Source organism: Gymnoscopelus braueri, assembly GCF_963280865.1.
Source record: "Gymnoscopelus braueri genome assembly, chromosome: 3".
In the NCBI taxonomy this organism is placed as follows: domain Eukaryota; kingdom Metazoa; phylum Chordata; class Actinopteri; order Myctophiformes; family Myctophidae; genus Gymnoscopelus; species Gymnoscopelus braueri.
The window spans coordinates 6,871,918-6,893,345 of record NC_137612.1 but is presented as its reverse complement, the minus strand read 5'-3'; the positions used below and the strand labels follow the sequence as shown (position 1 = coordinate 6,893,345).

General features: G+C 43.7%; 1 protein-coding gene across 2 annotated transcripts; it reads left to right on the top strand.

Annotated features, from left to right (window-relative positions):
* Positions 1-304: 304 nt before the first annotated feature.
* dyrk3 (dual specificity tyrosine phosphorylation regulated kinase 3) lies at positions 305-21,146 on the top strand. Of its 2 annotated transcripts, none has more exons than XM_080425254.1 (6): positions 305-1,452; positions 3,902-4,014; positions 13,081-13,292; positions 14,042-14,375; positions 16,712-17,128; positions 19,029-21,146. In XM_080425254.1, the coding sequence occupies exons 1-6, from the start codon at positions 1,410-1,412 to the stop codon at positions 19,767-19,769; spliced, it is 1,860 nt and encodes a 619-aa protein (XP_080281380.1). In that variant the 5' UTR covers positions 305-1,409; the 3' UTR covers positions 19,770-21,146. The 2 variants fall into 2 exon arrangements, with proteins under 2 accessions (XP_080281380.1, XP_080281381.1); XM_080425255.1 differs by lacking the exon at positions 305-1,452 and adding an exon at positions 2,543-2,666.
* Positions 21,147-21,428: the final 282 nt, after the last annotated feature.

The window sequence follows — 21,428 nt, the reverse complement described above, 5'->3', positions numbered from 1 at the left end:
AGTTGCATCATGTTAACCCCAGCCAGCCAGCAGTGGTTGTTGAGCATCAGATCTGTACTGTGGGGGACACCCTTTCACTTGAGCCAAGATGGAAGCTTTTTTTTTGTCGTCGTTGTGCGTCGCGCTGCGCGAAAACATCCGATCTACAAGCTGCCGGCGCGTCGCTTCGCCACGCCGTCGACAGCTTGTAGATTGGGTGCTGTTTTCGCCCCGCCCCCGATGGGATGACGACGCGCTGGAGTCTCCACCCTGTTGGACACGGAGCGGCAGCAGCTCAGCGGAGAAGACGCCCTTCCTTCCTTAGCAACAATACATGAGAGAGAGGAGCCGTTTGGTACAGTAAGAACACGGCAGAGCACAACAGAAGACGGATTAATTAACATTATAACAACAACACCACCGTGCCGTTGTGTTGTTTATTATTGAACGGGCACGGTAACAATACTAGACAACGGGTCGTTTTTGTTTCCTCCCCGGTTCTCGGCCGATGTTCGTGCGGGTGATTATGGCGTATCGCCCCGCAGAGACCTCGTCGTCGTGCAGCTAGAAGCGGAGCTCCTTTGCGTTGCTGCTTCTTTTAGGAAAGGTCCAACAAGCTGCTCCTCTTGTCCTCCTCCTGCCCCGCAGAGAGACAAGACAGACACCTCATCTGTCCTCCTGTTCCCACAGAGAGAGAGAGACGGACACCTCCTCACAGTGGTCTTGGACTGGTGGTGGGGGGACGTTTTTAAAACCGTTATCAGTGTCACCAGGAGGTGCAGACACTCGGCCAAGCCGGACTAGGAGCCAGTCAGTCCCACCAACGATAACAAGCGACAAGCGACTGACTCTGTCTGTCCCCAATTAAACCAGGACTTCATCACCACCACCCGGGGGATGGTTGTGTGTTTAGCCGCTGCTCCCAGACCGAGACGACGGAGGAGACCCGAGGAGGAGGAGGAGGCGAGTAGGGACGGCCGGCCGTGGAGGAGAAACCAACACTCTGATTCCCGGACTCCCAAGAGCTCCGTGTTAGCTTTGGGTCAGCTAGCCAGTTAGCTTAGCTAGCTGATGTAAACGACCCCCAAACTTTCTGTTGTTTTTTGTTTGTTTTTTTACACAGACTTAGCTACTGCAGCTGCTATGGTGGCTAATGTGAGCTAAGCCTGGTGGGGAGGAAGAAGAAGAAGGTGTTTTTGTTTTTAGAAAGAGGAGAGAGAAAACAGTAATATGTGCACCGAACGACGTGGCAAGAAAACAAACACGAAACGGGAGATAAAAGAGGATTTGCAGCAGCAGAGGTGTGAATGCTGCTAGCTAACGTAGCTAAGCTAGTTTAGTGTGTTTTTTTTTAAATAGTTTTTTTTCTACTACTTTCTTTTGCTGTGAGGATTGTGTTCGGATGCTGGCATCAACTTTAAACGGCAATCATGATGATAATAAGCAGAAAACCAGAGGGCCCAATTGCAACAGGTAAACTTTGAAGTGTTATTATTATGGCCATTGTTACTTTGTTGGCTTTTTTGTCGTTAACCAAGCCGTTGCTGCCTGGGCCTCGAATTGTTGATTACAGTTCTTTATTAACTGTGTGTGTGTGTGTGTGTGTGTGTCTGTTTGTGTACTGATGACATAAACACTAGCTTCAGTGCCAGCCAAGCCCCATGGCGTTGGTTTCGCCCTCAGCTCAGGCAACTCTGACATTTACAGAAATATCTTGTGCAGTGGTCGTGGTGGATTCTTATTAAACTGCCTTTGACTTAACCTTGTTTTGGTTTGCTGTGATGTCTGACTCGAATGTCAGTTCCTCCTTGTCCTTCTGTGGTGGGACAGATAAGTGGAATACACAACGTTGGAATACACTTTCAGACATGATGAAACAACAACACTGTTCTGTCTGACTCTGTCTGTACTGTATGCTAATCTGTCCAAGGTAAACATTGCCCTGGCTTTTAGAATAGCCCTCACAACAAGCTTAATCAGCTAGGGTTCACTAAAGGAGACAAATGCATAATTGGTTTTGATTGAATACTTTATTAGCAGTTTGCAAAAAAATGCACAGGAAAGTACAGTTCAATACAAGGTCTGCTAAGAGGATTTTAAACCCAAGAAAGCCTATGGCTTGTTTCCATTGGGGTCAACAACTAACTTTAGGCTAACTTACATTTACACTTGTGTTTTGTGGTGGGGGGTATATTGCCATTAGTTTTGTTATCATAAGTAGAACTTCACAATGTCACATTTGCCCAGTTATAAAATGGCAGCAAAGGACTGCTTCTGTCTGAGGGGACATTCTGTTCAAGAATACTGGGAACAGGAGGACAGGAAGCGCGCTCTCTCTCTCTCTCTCTCTCTCTAGGCTGCTGCTCGTTGCCCCCCCTTCCCCCGTTCCCCCGTTTAATGACATATGATCTGCTGTATGTTTGCATGAACCTTGTTCCTTTTACCCTCTGCTCTGCTGTGTGTCTCCCAATCAGTCGTGAGGATTCTGTTAGTGTAGAAGAGGCTTGTGAGTGAGTGACAGCCAAACAATGTTTGGCGGACTAGATGAGTAGATGTTTTGGCTGTGTGTGTACACGACTACAGTACAGGTTTGGGGTCTGTTCTTTGCCAACATTCTTGGCATGCCTTGTTCGGACCGTGGAGTTTTAGATTGCTGTGCTGTGAGGGGGAAAACTGCTGAGCACTGGGTGAGTTTGCAGAGGGTTAATGGAGTCCTCTGTGTGCTTGTGCTGCTCGCCGAGCATGAATGTGTGCAGAGCATTAATGTTCTTGTTTGCTTTGTGCAGGTCTAATGCCTCTGTATCCAGGCAGCGGGATTAGTCTCTCGTCTCTCCTCTCGGCTGTTGACAAGCGGCAATAGCACTTGGGACACACAGGCTCTCTGACGCACCTGAACCTAGTTACAGCACTCTCTAGGGCCAGGGCGACTATGGCTTAAACCCCAGTCAGGCTCTTCACCCTATTTGGGCTTTTGGAAACGAGCAAACACGGCTCGGGCTCTATATGCATGAGCAATGCTATGCTAACAGGTTGCTCGTTATAAACTGTCCCGTCGGGTTATTCCCTCCGACCAGAACCAACATGTAGCAGATATTCTAACTGAAAAATGATTGTTGAGATGAGCAGGTGGTGGACTCACTGGTTTTGGCATTCGACTAACATGGGTCCCTCCTCCCACTGTCATCAAATGCTCCTTTTCACCTGATTACTCTGTGTTCTGAGGTGCGTGCATGTGGGCATTATTCAGTGGGCATCATGCACCCGCATGATCGTGCCATATAACGGCTCTATTTCTGAACACACCTGGTGTGTCCGGCCGGCCAGTGCACTGCACAACGAGGCCTGAATGGACAGATGGGCAGACGGAAAGATGCTGTCGTCACGGGGCATCTGTTACCCCCATTAGGCCAATAATACCACTTGCAGTGCTAGCTCTGTGGGACCCTAAGCCCCCTGTCTAAGCTGGGCCAGTGTCTGAGTCCTGGTGGACCTTTGGCTGGTACTATGGATTGAGTGTATGTATGCCCACTTTGGTGTTTTTGCAACCAGCAAAAATTTGGCCCTATGCTGTGGTAGTCTTTACGTCATTGGATGATCAGTATATAGATGTTATGGATTTGGGGCTAGCTTGCTCATGGTTACCCCTGGAGAGATATGGGATCACACACCAAGCTACGTCGTTTGGTCTTCAGGGACCTATTGGAATGGATACGTTGATTGATTGATGAAATAATCAATTGGCCTTTTTGACTCTTTCCAAAGCAAGAGTGCTTCTCTTCTGCAGAGAGAACCATTTGGATTCTGTGTCCTTGAGAAGATCAGTTGTCTAACCTCCTAAACCAGTGCATTTCTTTGTAGGTTTTTGACGGACGGTCCCTTTCTCCAGATTCTAACCTGCAACATCTGTTTGCTTCCCACACAGCTCCTCGCCACGGGGATGGTCTCTATGACTCGTACATGAGAACAGACCACATCCTCAAAGAAGACGCGGATACCAACAGTCCGTCTGGCCTACCTCCCATGCCTAAACACACGGTGTGTACAACCACACACACACACACACACACGGTCCTTATATCCTGTACACTGAAACATGCCGAAATCTCCAGACATCCTGTTCAAGTGGGACATTCTCTGCTCCAAGGCCCCCCAGTCCCATTCTTTACATTTCCCCTCCCCTGTGTGTCCTTGCGTCCTCAATCCCCAAGACGCCACGAACGAACGTGCTTCATCTTCTCCTTGACTAAATCGTTTGTCACGTCATTAAGGTCAGGTGTGAGATGAGTAAAATATGTGCCATGCATGCCAGAGGGGTATGCAAGAATATTTGTGTTGCGCCACTAGAACCAGTGGGAAGCCGCTGTTGAGCGTTGACCTCTGTGTCCACCAGAGAGAACACAACAATTAGTAGAGTCAACAAGAATTGCAACACAAACCCTTGGGAGATTTTTATATTCGGTTTATTATAGTTCAGAAGTGCACAACTACACGCATCAGGGAAGGGGCGAGAAGCGTGTGAATTCATCCTTAACCCATTCAATCCGGGGACTCATCTGTGTCATTTTAGATTTCTTTGAGCTATTCAAAAATAGCAGATCTACAAGCTCATAGCGCGGCACCGATCTTTGAATATCTGTTTTTCCGTAGCGAACATTTTTAACTCTGTTACAACTTCTGGGGGGGGGGTCCCTGGAACAAAATATTTTATATTTTTATTTTTCATATAATTTTGGGGGTCCTTGACATGAAAAAGTTTGAAAATCACTGATTATAGCAACATATATCTATATTTTTTAAACTAGGATTTAGAAGACATTTGTAGAATCCCCCCAGAAGCAAAGATTTGAGTAAAAAATGTTTAAAAATATATATATATTCAAAGATTTACACACATTTTCACGATTTAAAAAAAATAGCAGATCTACAAGTTCTTTGAGCTATTCAAAAATAGCAGATCTACAAGCTCATAGCGCGGCACCGATCTTTGAATATCTGTTTTTCCGTAGCGAACATTTTTAACTCTGTTACAACTTCTGGGGGGGGGTCCCTGGGGTCCCTGGAACAAAATATTTTATATTTTTATTTTTCATATAATTTTGGGGGTCCTTGACATGAAAAAGTTTGAAAATCACTGATTATAGCAACATATATCTATATTTTTTAAACTAGGATTTAGAAGACATTTGTAGAATCCCCCCAGAAGCAAAGATTTGAGTAAATTTTTTTTTAAAATATATATATATTCAAAGATTTACACACATTTTCACGATTTAAAAAAAATAGCAGATCTACAAGCTCGTAGCGCGCTATGAGCTATTTTTGAATAGCCAAATAAATCTAAAGTGACACAGATGCGTTCCAGGTCTTAATGGGTTAATGATGTGCGACTTAACAAATGATCTGACCGAAGACCTCATCATCACACAGAACCATCGTGACCTGTTAGCTCCGCCCCCATTCATGGTAATTGATGATAAAATCAATAGACCAAGAAGGAGTCATTGGAAATATGGATTTTGTAGTCTTTAATGAAATGATACACAGGCCTGTTGAGTTGATCAATTGCTATAGGTAGACCCCTTAGCGCTGTAGATGTTCATGGCGATGTCACGGTGGATTTTCAATATACCGTTTGCACTCAACAGTAAAGCCTGGTAAACCCATCCCGGTTTGACATTATCATGTGTGTTCTGCAGACCTGGTCTGGCCCCCAAGCTCTGGGTGGGCCTTTTGTAGAAACCAATCAGTCAGTGTTGATTTCGTCGACCAAAACACGATGACGAAAAATATCCGTCGACTCCCTTTTTTTCCCCTGTCGAAAACGAAATAAAAACTAAGCTATGGTGACTAAAGCTAAGACTAAATATATTGACAATTTCGTCAACAAATAAAAACTAGACTAAAATGTTCAGGAGGGACTAGTGGAGAAGAGATCCAGTCGACTAAATCGACTGTAGATTTAGTCGACTAAAATCTTATTTTACAAAATAAAAAAAACGAAAACATTTGATTTCTACTACTAAATATAAAAGACTATGACTAAAATTTGCTGTCAAAATCGACACTGCAATCACCGTCTGTCAATCACAGGGCCCTGAGTAATGTGAATTCACGTGACCGGAATGGTTTACCAGGCTGCTCAACAGTAGAATGGTTTACCAGGCTGCTCAACAGTAGAATGGTTTACCAGGCTGCTCAACAGTAGTGCAACATTGGGGAAGAAAGAAACACACACACAAGTTAAGCTATACTCCGATATATATAATTTAAAATGTCACGATATTTCAGAATTCAACAAACTTCCAGGCTGTAGTCAGCTTCTTGTTGTGCTGCAGATAGCAAGCTTGGTGGTGGGGTGTGAAGTAGGATTGGAGACCTGACAGTTTGGATGGAGTTACTTGTTTGGACATCTGTTCAAACTAATTTGGGGTGCATGTGTTTGAGATGTGCCCTCATGTTGTTCTTTTCTTTTCCTTTTTTTTTTTAAAGAGTTATAATTGCTCTCTTCACAATCTGGGACTGGGTTCCTAAACTCTGCCATTAATGCTGACAGAGGATTCATTATTGTCTCTTTTCAGCTTTTAACGGTTTGCCAATTGCCTGCCTTGTTGGCATTCGATTTGGGATTTTAAACTCACTATGAAATGAAAGTCTTTTCAAGTATAGCATATATATGCAGTGAGTTCAGTTTTTAAGAGAAGGACAACTAACAGAATGATAGACCAACAGAACATTTGCGTGTTAATTTTCACATGCAAATGTTTTTTTTTTTTTTTTAACAATTAGATCACCTTCGGCCCTTTTCATTAGAAAATGGAAATGCATGTGCGGCGTAGGCCTGTCAGAATTATTACATAATCTCCTAATCGCAATTATTTTAATTAATCAAGATTATATTATCTTTTTTGTAGAATTTGTCGAAGAATTATTTATTTTCAACATTTTCAAAACATGAGTTAATGAGTTATTACTGAATAATTGCAATTGTTAATTGCAATTATTTGAGCGACAACTAATTGTCAAGTAAATTCTCATAATCGTTAACACCCGCACTCGGACAGCAACACGTACACACAACAACCTCACACAACACCAACAACTGGTGCCAGCATGGGAAAAAAAGCGAGGCTGCTGGTCTCGTGAATTGTAAAGATTTATTGGGTTTGAAAATCTGACCCACAAACAAATTGCCACTCATCATTACCCACAATCCCCCTCATCCTCCTCAACTCGACCTGGGTTAATGTAATCCTCCAGCAGTGTGGGCCAATGCATAGAGAGCTTAGGCCTACTTTTCTATTCTAGTCCCATTCTTCTAGCCTTCGTGTTTACTCTCCCTCTCTCTCTCTCTCTGTATCTCTTTGTTTCTCTCTCTCTATCGACTCTCTCACATGCCCGTGTGCTGAACGTGACTGCCGGTAGCCCACTGTGGGCCAGCCCCTGTGTTTCTTTGTGTACATAGTACACAGAATTGCCTTGTTGTGCTCTTTGGCATTTAGGTGAACCCGGAGTCATCGCACCCGTGGTTGTGTTTTTTGAGAGAGAGACGCAAATGCAAACCTCATACTGTTCTGAAAGTGTGGGTTTTTGAGTTTTCATTACTTTTACTTCTACTCCACTACATCTCAGAGGCAAATATTAAACGTTTACAAAGTTTTACTCCACTACAATTATTTGAAAACGTTAGTTACTTTGTAGATTTTGATTATTATCTGCCCTATGTACATTTCGGCCATTTGGAACTAGCAGATCCACACGCTCACAATTGTGAGCTTGTGGATCGGCTATTTTCAAAAGATTTTTTAACATTTGAGAACTTGTGAAATGGAACATTCTGCGTAATGAGTACTTTCTACTTTTGGTACTTTTAAGTGCATTTTGATAGTCTTTCTACATTGCAGTATTGATACTTATTATGATACTTAGTATTGATACAGTATTGATACTTTTTTACTTAAGTAAAAGTTTTAACTTTGAGCTGAGGTGTGTGTGTGTGTGTGTGTGTGTGTGTGTGTGTGTGTGTGTGGGGGTCGGGGGAGAAACGGCGTGCTTAGGTGAGTCTCGTGACCGTGCTGGAGAGATTAAGCGGTGTTTCCCCCACCATCTGTTCAGCGCTGTAGATTTTCCACCTGGTGGACTGAAATCCAACGCTCCCCTCGGTCACACAATATACGTTCTATATATGCTTCTATGGCAGTGTTTCCCAAACAGTGGGTCCGGACCCATGTTTGGGTCGCTGACCAATTTTCATTGGTTGCAAGTAAATATTCCCTTTTTTTTTCATTTCCTACATTAATTAGTTGTTGTTTTTTTTCATAAGATTTCAAAAAGGTTAAACAAAAAAAGTTAAACCAAAACAAAAAGTTTAACAAAAAAAGTAATTGATAAATCGATTTTTCATCAATTAAAAACTATTCCAACATTTTTCTAAAGTATTGCATGAATAAAATACAAATAAATGTTCCATAAATACATGTAGTAAAAATAGCGGATCCACAAGCTCGCAACACGTTGTGGGCTTGTGGATCTGCTATTTTCACTAGCTTGGGTCTCGCGGCAAACATCAAATTTCTCTTTTGTGTCTTGAGCCAAAAAGTTTTGGGAACCAGTGTTCTATTGAATATTTGGTCACTATGTCAACTCGACCTCTGTCTGTGTCATTCAGAAGGATACGTCTCAGTTTTGTCATTGATTTATCAATATTGAATATCCAGAATTACACCCCCCCCCCCTTTCTTGTGTGCTGTTCTAATTACACCACTGCTTAGCCAGTCAATAAATGTCATCATTACACCTCTTCTTCTTGAAATCTTAGATTTTTCCACTCTAGTTTTAAACCTCCATTTATTATCAAGGGGGAACAGGTTCCATCAATGCCATCATCTTATCTACAGTGTTTGTATAGTTACAACAATTAGGGTCAACAGCTGCTGCTGCTTGGGACCCAGTTTTTTTTTTGCTATGTGTGTTAAGACTAAATGGTTACAACATGAATGGAAATGTCGTCCCGAATGCCTCTTCTATTTTAGGAACATGCCTGCTATGTGCTCTCTCTCTCTCTCACACTCTCTTGCTCTCTCTCTCACACTCTCTTGCTCTCTCTCTCTCTCTCTCTCACACTCTCACACACACCCCAAGTTGAGGCTGTCATTGGATCAGATCAACACCTGCTTCGGGAGTATGTTTCCTTGTTGTGTTTTCTTTATCATCTGACCTGGATTCTGCCCCTGACCTGTTTGGCTACGTGTTCTAAGTCCAAACCAGAGGCTCTATAGGGCTCTCTCTCTATATATTTAACCCCTTAAGACCTGAGGCGGTTCTTTAAAAAAAATCGAAATCCTAACAGTCTTTGGGAAAAAATCGAAACTTTTTTTTCCAAGATTTTTCAAAAATAGCAGATCTACAAGCTCGTAGCGCGGCACTCGGTGCCGCGCTATGAGCTTGTATATCAGCTATTTTTGAATAGCCAAAGAAATTTAAAGTGACACAGATGTGTTCCAGGTCTTAATGGGATATATAGGCGCTATCGGCACTCTTAGCAGTAGAGGCAAAAAACTAAAGCAACCGCCTTGTGTATATTGTCTACATCTACTGTGATTTGTACTATTTACATGGATTAAAGTTGTCAGTCGCCTCCACTGATTTCAGTCATTTGAATTCCATAGAAGTCAGCATGTCTTCTATGGAATTGATTGAGTTGTCTCGTGTGATGGCATCGTCTTTTATTGAATTCCATAGAAGTCAGCGTTTCTTCAATGGAAGCATGTCCTTGCATAGCTGTTTATTTATATCGGAGCATTTGAAGTGGTCAAACTATAGCAATAGAATACATGTTCGATCTTCCAGAAACGTGAATTGATCCATGATATTTCATAAAAGTAAAAGGTTAGAAAGCCTCAATTTCTTCAACTGGTTAGCTGTATGGCTACCAAAACATTGTTTAACATATTGTGCAAATCTTTTATGAAACACAGTGCAAGTGTGTGTGTGTGGGGGAGTGGCGGGGTGTCGCAGATTATGACTTGTCAGTCGTGAAATGTTATTGTGTATTTACTATATCCAACCAAAACCACCTCACCACTTGGAGAACAATGTGTCGACGCGAAGGATGGGCGAAGAACAATTATGCGTTTAAACTTTCATGCACTCTGGTTGGTGTGTAACAGAAGCCGGAGTGTTATGGCATCGTGTCGTATTAACAAGCGACGCTGCTTCTGGAGCAGCAAGAGTATCATTTCAAACTTTAATTACTGTCATTTCCCTTCTGCTCCATAATCTTGCGGAGGGCTCTTTGCCTCTGCTGAGAGACAAAGAATGAATTCTTGGGGCGGGCCGAAACAGAGCTGTTTATTTGGCAAGCCCCGGAGCAAGGCTGTAGTCGGATGTGTGTGTGTGTGTGTGTGCACGATTTGTTGGCCTGCTCTCTCTCATGTCCAAGCTGGGGATGACCCAGTTCAAAACAGAACTGCAGCTCTTTCAGTCCAGACCTTTGGAGTTGGCCGGACAATTGTTGTTTTGTAACTCTACTTGGACTAAACAAAACAGCTGGCTAGCAGATCAGATAGACAAGCGAGCAGACGAGCATGTTTGTGTGGGTCAAACTGCATGTGCTGTGGTTGTTGGGGGAAGGGACTGGTGTGCGTGTGCTTGGGACTGGTGTGCGTGTGTGTGCGTGCGTGCATGACATTGTGCCCGTGTTGATTTTGACAGACATTTTTGAGTCTTTTGAACAAAATTCCATTTAGTTTTAGTCATATTTTAGTCATCTGAAATGTTTTAGTTTTTGTCTAGTTTTAGTCGACTAAATATAACATTTTAGTCGACAAAATCTACAGTTGATTTAGTCGACTAAAATGTATGTTGGCGGTGCTTTGATGGCGTCGTAATGGCTGATTTTACACTTGGTTGCATGCTGAAAATAGCAGATCTACAAGCTCACAACGCGTCGCTCTGCGACACGTGAGCTTGTAAATCTGCTATTTTCAGAGCGCAACACCCGCGCGCAACCAAACATAAAGTGACTTGTCTTTTAGTTCTACTGGATCTCTTCTCCACTAGTCCCTCCCACATTTTTTTTTTTTGATGAAATTGTCAGTATATTCAATCTTAGTTTTAGTCATCATAGCTTAGTTTTTATTTCGTTTTATCTAGTTTTCGTCTGTGAAAAAAGGTAGTCGACGGAAGATTTTTCGTCAGAGTTTTAGTCGACGAAATCAACACCGCAGTGCACCGAAATAGCAGATCTATAAGCTCACGCAACGCGTCGCAGCGCGAGGAGAAGAATATTAAGCCCTTTACTGTGTTGCCCTCAGGCCTCTCTCTCTCTCGTCAGCAGGAACACGATCCTGTTGGTCTGGTTCCCCCGCACCCCGGCTTCTGCTCCGCTGAGACGGCTCATTAGTCAATAGTCGTCCTGACTCTCTTGAGAGCAACAGCTGTTTAGGTGTACATGACTGTACAGGGTGTAGAATGAATGCCAGCCCCACAGGCAGCCAGAAGAGCCCGGTTAATTATGTCTACCAGTAAACTGCTGCTTATCTGTGTTGTGGTGTGGTATTCCAGGCATCTCTTAGCCTGTGTTCAGGTTAAAACGGTGAGCGAGTGTTTGGTTGGATTTTTATTTGGGATATACGAGTAGTTGCCACTCTGGCCGGCCTGTGGGCCAGGGAGTTGGTTTCCTCCCTGCCCTTCCCCCGTGTTTTAACATAGCGGCATGAGCTGCAGTAGCTAGCCTTGCCTTAACCCTTTAAGACCTGAGGTGATTCTTAAAAATGTTTTCTAAATCCTAACATTTTTTTTGAAAGAAAATTTAAAAAAAATGTTTTCAAGATTTTTCAAAAATAGCAGATCTACAAGCTCATAGCGCGGCACTCGGTGCCGCGCTATGAGCTTGTATATCTGCTATTTTTGAATAGCCAAAGAAATCTAAAGTGACACAGATGCGTTCCAGTTATTAATGGGTTAAACCATAATAGACCTGAGGCCGATTCTACAAACTGTCTTCTATATCCTAACAGATTTCTGAAAAACGCAATGTTGCGTTATCAGTGGTGCTCCAACTTTTTCATGTCAAGGACCCCCAAAATGATATAGTATTTGGCCACGGACCACCATCTCAAAATATGTTGTTCCAGGGACCCCCCAGAAGCAGAGATTTGAGTTAAAAATGTTTGCTTTAAAATAACATTTATATTCATAGATTTGCACCCATTTTTCAAAAATAGCAGATCTACAAGCTCATAGCGCGGCACTCGGTGCCGCGCTATGAGCTTGTATATCTGCTATTTTTTAATAGCCAAAGTGTAAAATAAAGCTTTTTAGCTCAAATCTAAAAAAGATGTGTTCCCGGTCTTAGTGGGTTAACACATAGCTTTAGTGGCGAGTTCTCCAAATCTCCTGCCCTGGTTCTCCTTTCAGCTTAAGTGATCAATCTGCTCTAACCCACTCAACTGCTATCGATCATAATGCACTGTAGCCGGGGCAGTGGGACACTCCAATAGTTTAGTCCCGGGGCCTGCCCTGGTTGTCGAAGCCGACTAATCCATGGGCTTGAAAAGCCAGTTAATGCAAACCGTCTTGTTTTCTATGTCAAAACATTTACATGGCCGTCGTTACTCATCGTCTCCCCTTTATTGCAAAATGCCATGATTATGACATGATGGCTCCGTGGTTTTATGATACTATGGATTTTATTTAATGTTAACTCAGACCACCGGAAAGTGTTTTTTCCCAGGGTTGTTAAGTGTGTGTGGTGTTCTGCACAGTGTTTCAGTGTGGCATGTAGCCTGACCTGGAACTGCCAGCCAATCTCACACACACACACACACACACACACACACACACACACACACACACACACACACACAGGGTGGTCCCCTCTCTCCGCTCCATTGACACAGTGGTCCCCTCCACGCTCTATTGAACGCATTCACACAAACACAATGAACTAACATGTTTCTCTCTCCAGCAAATGAACTACAGTAATTACACCCAATCATAGCTTCTGCTACAAGAAGTGTGAGGCCAGTGTTTATATGAACTAGTCTGTAACACGTCTCGCTCTCGCTCTCGCTCTCTCTCTCTCTCTCCTCCGTCACGCAGGTGGTGAGTAACAAGGGCGTAATGCGGGATCAGGTGACCGTGCGCGGTGGGCAGCTGAAGGTCAAGTACCTATACGAAGACTCCACTTACAACCGCAAGATCAACGCCGTCGCCACGGCGACCGCGCTGAACAACGGGACCACCGGTCAGGCGGCGCCGGGTAAACCCGCCCCGGTGTCCACTGGCCTGTCCAAGGAGCGCAGCGTGGACAGGTGAGACTGAGAAGAGACAAACAATACCACTAGAGCTATTTTACATCATCATATGCACTTTTGTCGATACTCTAATCATGCTGTTCTTATAACTGTTCTTATAAGTCGATGTTAAATGAGTAGTTCACCCAAAAAATTACATATCTTCTATCAATTACACACCCCATAAAGCATTGAATGCATGGAGATGTTTTAGTTTTTGTCACATTCCTAAGCCAATCTCCGGTAACTCTTAAGTCTCCTACCGGATACATTAGCATATTTCCACTGGTAATCAAATTATTGGCTTAGGAATGCGACAAAAAAATATATATATCCATGAATTCAATGCTTTATGGGGGTGTGTAATTGATAGAAAATAAGTAATTTTTGGGGTCAACTACTCCTTTAATCTTTGGTAGAACCTTGGGTTAACCGTGATATCAGTAAGTCCAAATACTGTATCATCTTAATTTGTTGCTTCTGTGGTATGTGAGTGACAAAGTAGCGAAAAACGTGTTGCAAAACGGTGTTCAAAAATCACTCTTTTAGCACATGGAACAAACGCAAACAAGCAGATTCTGCTAACGTTTAACTATCTCTCGCTCACATCTCTATCATCTCTATCATCATTTGTTGATCTGAAGCAACCAAGATGATCCGCAACATTTGGATTAATACAAGTCTACCAAAGTTAAAGGTTCTTCTTCTCCCGTGGACTTAAATGTCACAGTCCGTTAATCCCTCCCTTCTCCTCTTGTCGCCTGCAGCACGGGCTCCAGTAAGGGCTCCAGTGACTCGTCTGTCACCCCGGGGACTGGGAGCGGAGGAGGAGGCAACAGCAGCTCGGGGGGCACGGCGGCGGGTGCCAAGCTGTGCGGCCCCCTGACTCCTGAGCAGGCTCTGAGGCAGTACCGCTCCCAGATGACCACCCTGGAGCAGACGGAGGTCCACAGCTTCCCGGAGATCTACTTCCTGGGACCCAACGCCAAGAAGAGGCCCGCCGTGGCCGGGGGAAACAACAACTGCGGCTACGACGACGAGCAGGGGGGCTACATCCACGTCGCACACGATCACCTGGCTTACCGCTATGAGTTCCTCAAGGTACGGACACAACGCACTAGAGGGAGTGACCATGATCTGGTACCACCCACATTTAGAACAAACATGGGGAAATTCTCATTCTACTGCTCTGCCACCAACATGTGGAATCCCCTGACACCATCCATTAACACATTCCATGCCAGAGGTTAATATCATAATGTACTCACCAGTGCCAGCGTTTTATTGTTGTTTTTTTGTTTTTTTTCATGTCGCCACAGACCTTGCTAAATAAGTTAAAAGTGCGCGTTCATTTGGTTCTAAACACACAGGGGATCTGTGTGAAACAGCCAGCGAAAACCTTTTCCAAATCCGATCCGCCATCTTGAAGATACAGCGTGTGAACGCTAAACCGTGATCAGCGAGGAGAAAAACAACAACCGAGAAAATCGAGTTTTAGACAGGATCCCAGACAGGAAGCGGATACGATCGAAAAAAACGGAACCCGAATAATTCTGTTTCCGGTCTTCAAACCGGAACCGGAAATGGATCAAAAAATTCCTTAAGTGCACCTGGGGAAAAATCAACGCGAATCGGCGGTTCGCGTAGATCTACGCAATTGGCATTCAATGTGTTAAAGGATGTGTATCACTGGTCTCTTTCAAGATTGGCCTGAAAATACATCTATCAGGAGACCACAAGGGGAGGTAAATGTAAATTCCCATCGAAAGGTGCGATTCACTGCCGCCGTTTCTCCTTTTTCTCCTTTTTCTCCTTTGTACATATATTTTTGCGTAAAGGTTTTATGCTATGTTGATGAATTGAATACATACTGTAGGACCACAATGGAAGCGAGTCCCCAGGACCTTTTTTTAGCCCTAATGTCTTACTGTACCACATGCTGTTTACATTTCTGACTAGTACAGTATTCAATCAAAACATCTCCCGTCAGTGGTTTTTGTGACCTAGCTTTGTATTTCACGGACCCCCATAACTCTTGACTGTGTACACATGGAACCAAATGGACCACTGTCAGAGTTACAGACATGTAAGGGTCCATTTGATTCCTAACTATGCGCGGTGACTGCTGGCCCGCACCTTCAGCCACCTGCATTCACCTTGTTTACCACTGAAACATAAAGACACACTCATACCAAAACTTTGTGTTTTTTTTGGTTTATTTGGTCTTTATGAAGCTTACTTGGTAGTTTCTTGGAATCTCCAAAGCATTAATATAGCATTTTACAATAAAAAAGTCTGGTCTTCAGACGAGCATTCCCTGAAGACAGGTTTGACGCTGCCTGGGCGGAACGCAACTCAGACGAGGTGTGACATCACACCCGACGTCATTCAGAGCTTCACTAAAAGAATGAGGAAGTATGCAGGGACGTTGAGTGAAACAAAACAAGCGCTCCCCCCGTAACGCCATGCCTCCTGTCAACAAGGAAGTGACTGGTTTGCTGTTTTTTGTAGCTTGGTGTTTGATGTGCATTATGTTCTTGGATTACCCACATTCTGGAGCATCAAACATATGCATAATTCATAGGATATGGAATACTAAATGAGGGCAAAGGAAAGGGTAGTGTAAAGCTCCTTCAGTGACATATTTTCTTCGGGAAGAAAGATATTTGACCTACAAAACGTATTCGAACTACAAAACATATTCGAGCAGCGATAGTTCTGAATAAATAAACACAACCTCATATTGTTTTTTTATTTATTCATCCTGTTTGCACCGTTCTGTCTAGTGAGTGTTTTTATGGTGTGGACCACAATGGAAACAAATTTAGTCTTTTTTTGTGTTCATCCACAGTGGCGTTTTTATTGTAATTTAATGCCAATGAAAAAAAATCTATTCTAAAACTCCTCAAAAGTTCGGAAACTTAACTTCGGTCGATTGTTCACTCAAAACGAGCTAATGCCAACAGAAGCATATTGGGGGATTTAGGCAAAGTTTGTGGGGGCGCTACCCACACGTTTAGCTGTGTTGCTCATCGCACGATCCTCACAAGTTATACCTCGTTGTAAAGGTGACTAAGCAACGAGAACAACGATATCAAATAAATACCAAATGGTATTGTAAGGGGAGAAATAAAAGTTAAGTTTCCGAACTTTTTTTGTAGACTTAACACGCGGACAGGGTCTTTAACCCATTGATACCTGGAACGCATCTGTGTCACTTTAGATTTCTTTAGGCTATTCAAAAATAGCAGATATACAAGCTCATAGCGCGGCACCGAGTGCCGCGCTATGAACTTGTAGATCTGCTATTTTTGAAAAATCGAGGGGAAAAAAAATTGGTTTTTTTTTTCAATTTTTTTTTAGGATTTAGAAGATATTTCTAGAATCTTCTCAGGTCTTAATGGGTTAATGTCCTCTTCTCTCCGTCCCTTTGCCAGGTGATCGGTAAGGGCAGCTTCGGCCAGGTGGCCAAGGTGTACGACCACAAGCTGCAGCAGCACCTGGCGCTGAAGATGGTGCGCAACGAGAAGCGCTTCCACCGGCAGGCGCAGGAGGAGATCCGCATCCTCGAGCACCTGCGCAAGCAGGACCGCAACGGCGCCATGAACGTGGTGCACATGCTGGAGAACTTCACCTTCCGCAACCACATATGCATGACGTTCGAGCTGCTGAGCATGAACCTGTACGAGCTCATCAAGCGGAACAAGTTCCAGGGCTTCAGCCTGCCGCTGGTCAGGAAGTTTGCCCACTCCATCCTGCAGTGTCTGGAGGCGCTGAGCAGACACCGGATCATCCACTGTGACCTCAAGCCCGAGAACATCCTGCTCAAGCAGCAGGGACGCAGCGGCATCAAGGTGAGAACATGTGGTTGGAAAGTAGGGATGGGTCAGAATAATCCAATATTAACCCATTAAGACCTGGAACTGTGTCATTTTTAGATTTGAGCTAAAAAGCATTATTTTACACTTTGGGCTATTCAAAAATAGCAGATATACAAGCTCATAGCGCGGCACCGAGTGCCGCGCTATGAGCTTGTAGATCTGCTATTTTTGAAAAATCGTGAAAATGTGTGCAAATATTTGAATATATATTTATTTAAAGCGAACATTTTTAACTCAAATCTTTGCTTCTTGGGGGGTCCCTGGAACAAAATATTTAGATGGGGGTCCGCGGCCAAATACATATAATTTTGGGGGTCCTTGACATGAAACAGATTGAGCACCACTGATATAGAAACATACGTTTTTCAGAAAACTGTTGCGATTTAGGAGACATGTAGAATCGGCTGGGTTAAAACAATCGTTTTTTAGCACATTCCCTGCCATTGACGGAGATCTCTGTCATTTCAAATCCACCCGTTAGCCGCCATTGACGGAGATTTCCGTCGCAAAAAAAAACAGGAGAAAGTGATCCAAAGATTTACTGCTCCATTCCAAGTATTTGGGAAATATTCTGTATCTCGGTGCCTGTGTTTTACTATGTATTTTTGGCGAAACATGCTATTTTCAATCACGGAAGGTGAAACCCTCCGTGATTAGCAACCATCAGGGGATCGATCATAATGGAGATAATATTCTGTGGTTCTTGAAAGATTAGTCAGAATTAGGGGTGTGCCGATACACTAATTTCACCAAACGATACGATACGATATTTGGCTCACGATTTCGATACGATACGCACTTTTTTTATTATGAAAAATATATGGGGGAGAAAAAAAGCAAATGCAAACAAATAATTCTGTTTTATTATTATTATTATTATTATTATTCAGATATGCGAACTTGTAGCTTTTCAGCTACAATAGCCGTTTTGAATCCAAATAGGGCAATAGTGTGACACCTGACCCGAAAGAAAAACAACATGTTGTCACCCTTTTCACCTCGGGCTGTTTGCATGCCTGATTATTATTATTGTAAAAAATATATATATATATTTTTTTCTCCCCAAAACGATACATATCGTCACGAAAACGTATCACGATATATCGCGGGACGATATATCGGCACACCCCTAGTCAGAATGCTTAAAAATGCTGGCAGAAGCTACAGCCTGTTATAGAAAACCCCTGGCAGTGAGAATGTGTTAAGGATATTTTTTTTTTTACAAAGGTTATATTGTCATCCAAACCCTGCCCATAGTAACTGCATTTGAGTACCCATACCTAGTTTGGGTGTAATATTTATTCTCTTCTGCATTAGATTTGTCATGATAGCCTATTGTACAAGGCTAGTAGGCTTGACTACACAAGAACAAATTCAGAGGATACCAGAATAAATTCACTATTGAAGCTTTTCTCAATGGTTTAGTTACAATAATGTAAAAAAATAATTAATATACGTTATTAATAGCAGTAGAATAATCGTGCACATCCCTAGTTGGAAGATTTACAAGTGAGGAAATGTATTAAGGGTCCAAGTGAATGGAAGAGTCTACACCAGCAACTATGATGAAAACAACAGTGGTGAACGACATCGTTGGCATCACTTTCAAAGCAATTAGAAACACTAACAAGCCAAATCCATCCGAATTTACAGGATGTCACGTTGAGCGCATCACTGACGTTCAACAGGTTTACAGAACGATATTGTTCGTCAGTGTGGACGCTTGCATTATTATCGTTATCTTTGTAGTTGTGTGTGTGTGTGTGGGGACTGTCCTTTTTAGTGCTATTATGTACAAGCCTTACGGCACCATGTATACCCATGATGACCGCTGTGTTCTCCATCCCGGCCCCCCTTTTCTCCTCTTACCCAGGTGATCGATTTCGGCTCCAGCTGTTTCGAGCACCAGCGGGTCTACACCTACATCCAGTCCCGCTTCTACCGCGCCCCCGAGGTGATCCTGGGCTCGCGCTACGGCCTGCCCATCGACATGTGGAGCTTCGGCTGCATCCTGGCCGAGCTGCTGACGGGCTACCCCATGTTCCCCGGCGAGGACGAGGGCGACCAGCTGGCCTGCGTCATGGAGCTGCTGGGCATGCCCCCGCAGAAGGTCCTGGAGCAGGCCAAGCGGGCCAAGAACTTCATCAACTCCAAGGGCCACCCGCGCTACTGCGGCGCCAACACGCTGCCCACGGGCGCCACCGTGCTCACGGGGTCGCGCTCCCGCCGGGGCAAGATGAGGGGCCCCCCGGGGAGCAAGGAGTGGAGCGCGGCGCTCAAGGGCTGCGAGGACCCCACTTTCACTGACTTCATAAAGAAGTGTCTGGACTGGGACCCCTCCACGCGCCTCACGCCCAGCCAGGCGCTCAGGCACCCGTGGTTGTACCGCCGCCTGCCCAAGCCCTTGCCCGGCGCCGACAAGAGCCCGGGCGGGGCCCCGACGGTGAAGAGGCTGCCCGAGCACCATAGCACCTCCTTCCCCTCCATCTTGGCCAAAGGAGGCCCCAGCCTGGGCGCCGCCACCACGGCCACAAACAAACTGAGGAGCAACATGATGGGAGACTCAGGGGAGACTATACCGCTCCGCACGGTCCTGCCAAAACTGGTCTCCTAGGAGAACCGAGAGAGAGAGAGAGAGAGAGATTCTATACCTCCTCCTCTCTCCCTGCCACTTCATCCCCCTCTCCACTCCTCAGGAGGGGTAGGAGCACGGCGGACCGGGGGGGGGGCAGAGCTTAGGTTTTAAAAATCTCGTTTTGGTTGTTCTTTTATTTGTTTTATACAAAGGCGGTGTCGACACCCCCAGTTCTGATTTTTAATATTAGCCCACGTCAGAGAGGAGACGGAACAATGATGATACGAAAGTTTGTTGGGTTTTTTTTGTTTTTGTTTTTTACAGCAGATTCCTCGAGTGGCTGGGTGTGATTTTTCTCTCTGACAGCCTTTGATAAGGTTTGATTTTAGACTTTTTAAGAAAAAAAGAAAAAACTGTGTGGACAGCTCTGTCCATGACCTGCGTGCGTGCGTGTGTGTGCGTGTGTGCGTGCATGTGTATGTGTGTGTGCGCGCGTGTTCTCATGTGAGCGTCTATGGGTTGCACACACTCGGAGCAGCACACTGCACTGACACTTGCCTCACCCGTCACTCTCATCCGTTACACTCATGGTATCCCACCGCCCTGCTTACAGTGACAATTCAATTAAAAATGTTGTGAGAAACCAAAAAGGGCTACAAAATAAAAGCTGATCGAGTAGCAAAACTATATTGATCATCCCTTGATTTCATAGTGAATCATGCTGTAGTGTCAGGCCCTGCTCACACACACATGGACACAAATGGCAATCACCTCGCCATCCTTAACGCAATGGGGGAATGATTAGGACAAAAACGTGAATTCTACCCCTCAATATAATTTTTTATCTATCTACTGATCCCTGGTGCTTGCATGCCTGCTCCAGAATATGGCATTGAAAATGTGTGTGTGTGTGTGTGTTTCTAGTATGTGACACTAGTGTGCGAGTCATGGAGAAGGTGTGGGACACTCTATTTCTGTCCCTCTGTAGGAGTGTGAAAGGGGAGGGGGTTTGGAGGACACTCACTCCACTCTTAACCTTTTCACGCAGGTGTGTGACCAACACTCGCTGTACTTTGCGAAGGTAGTTACTTTGCATGAAGCTTGTGTTAAGACTGAGCTGTGGGAGAGACACACACATACACACATACAGATCCACACGTTCTATCCCGCACACACACACCTGTAGGCCGATTTAACCAGGAAAGTTGTCGTTGGAAAGTGAGAAGTGTAGAAACAAAATTACAATAATTTATGTGCGCTACCCTTCCACGCCCACCCCCCTGATTGGCTGCTGAGAATTCAGCAACAGTTCTAAACTTTAAAAAGCCATTGGAGGAATAAGTGCAAGAAGAAGTGCTGGAAGGTTTTGTGGCGTGGGATATTCTGAAGGGCATTTGGCAGTGTGTATATATATATATATATATATATATATATATATATATATATATATATATATATATATATATATATATATATATATATATATATATATATATATATATATATATATATATATATATATATATATATATATATATATATATATATATATATATATATATATATATATATATATATATATATATATATATATATATATATATATATATATATATATATATATATATATATATATATATATATATATATAAAAGCCAGGAGGAGGATTTGGGACGTATACAGAGTTATATAGGGGGG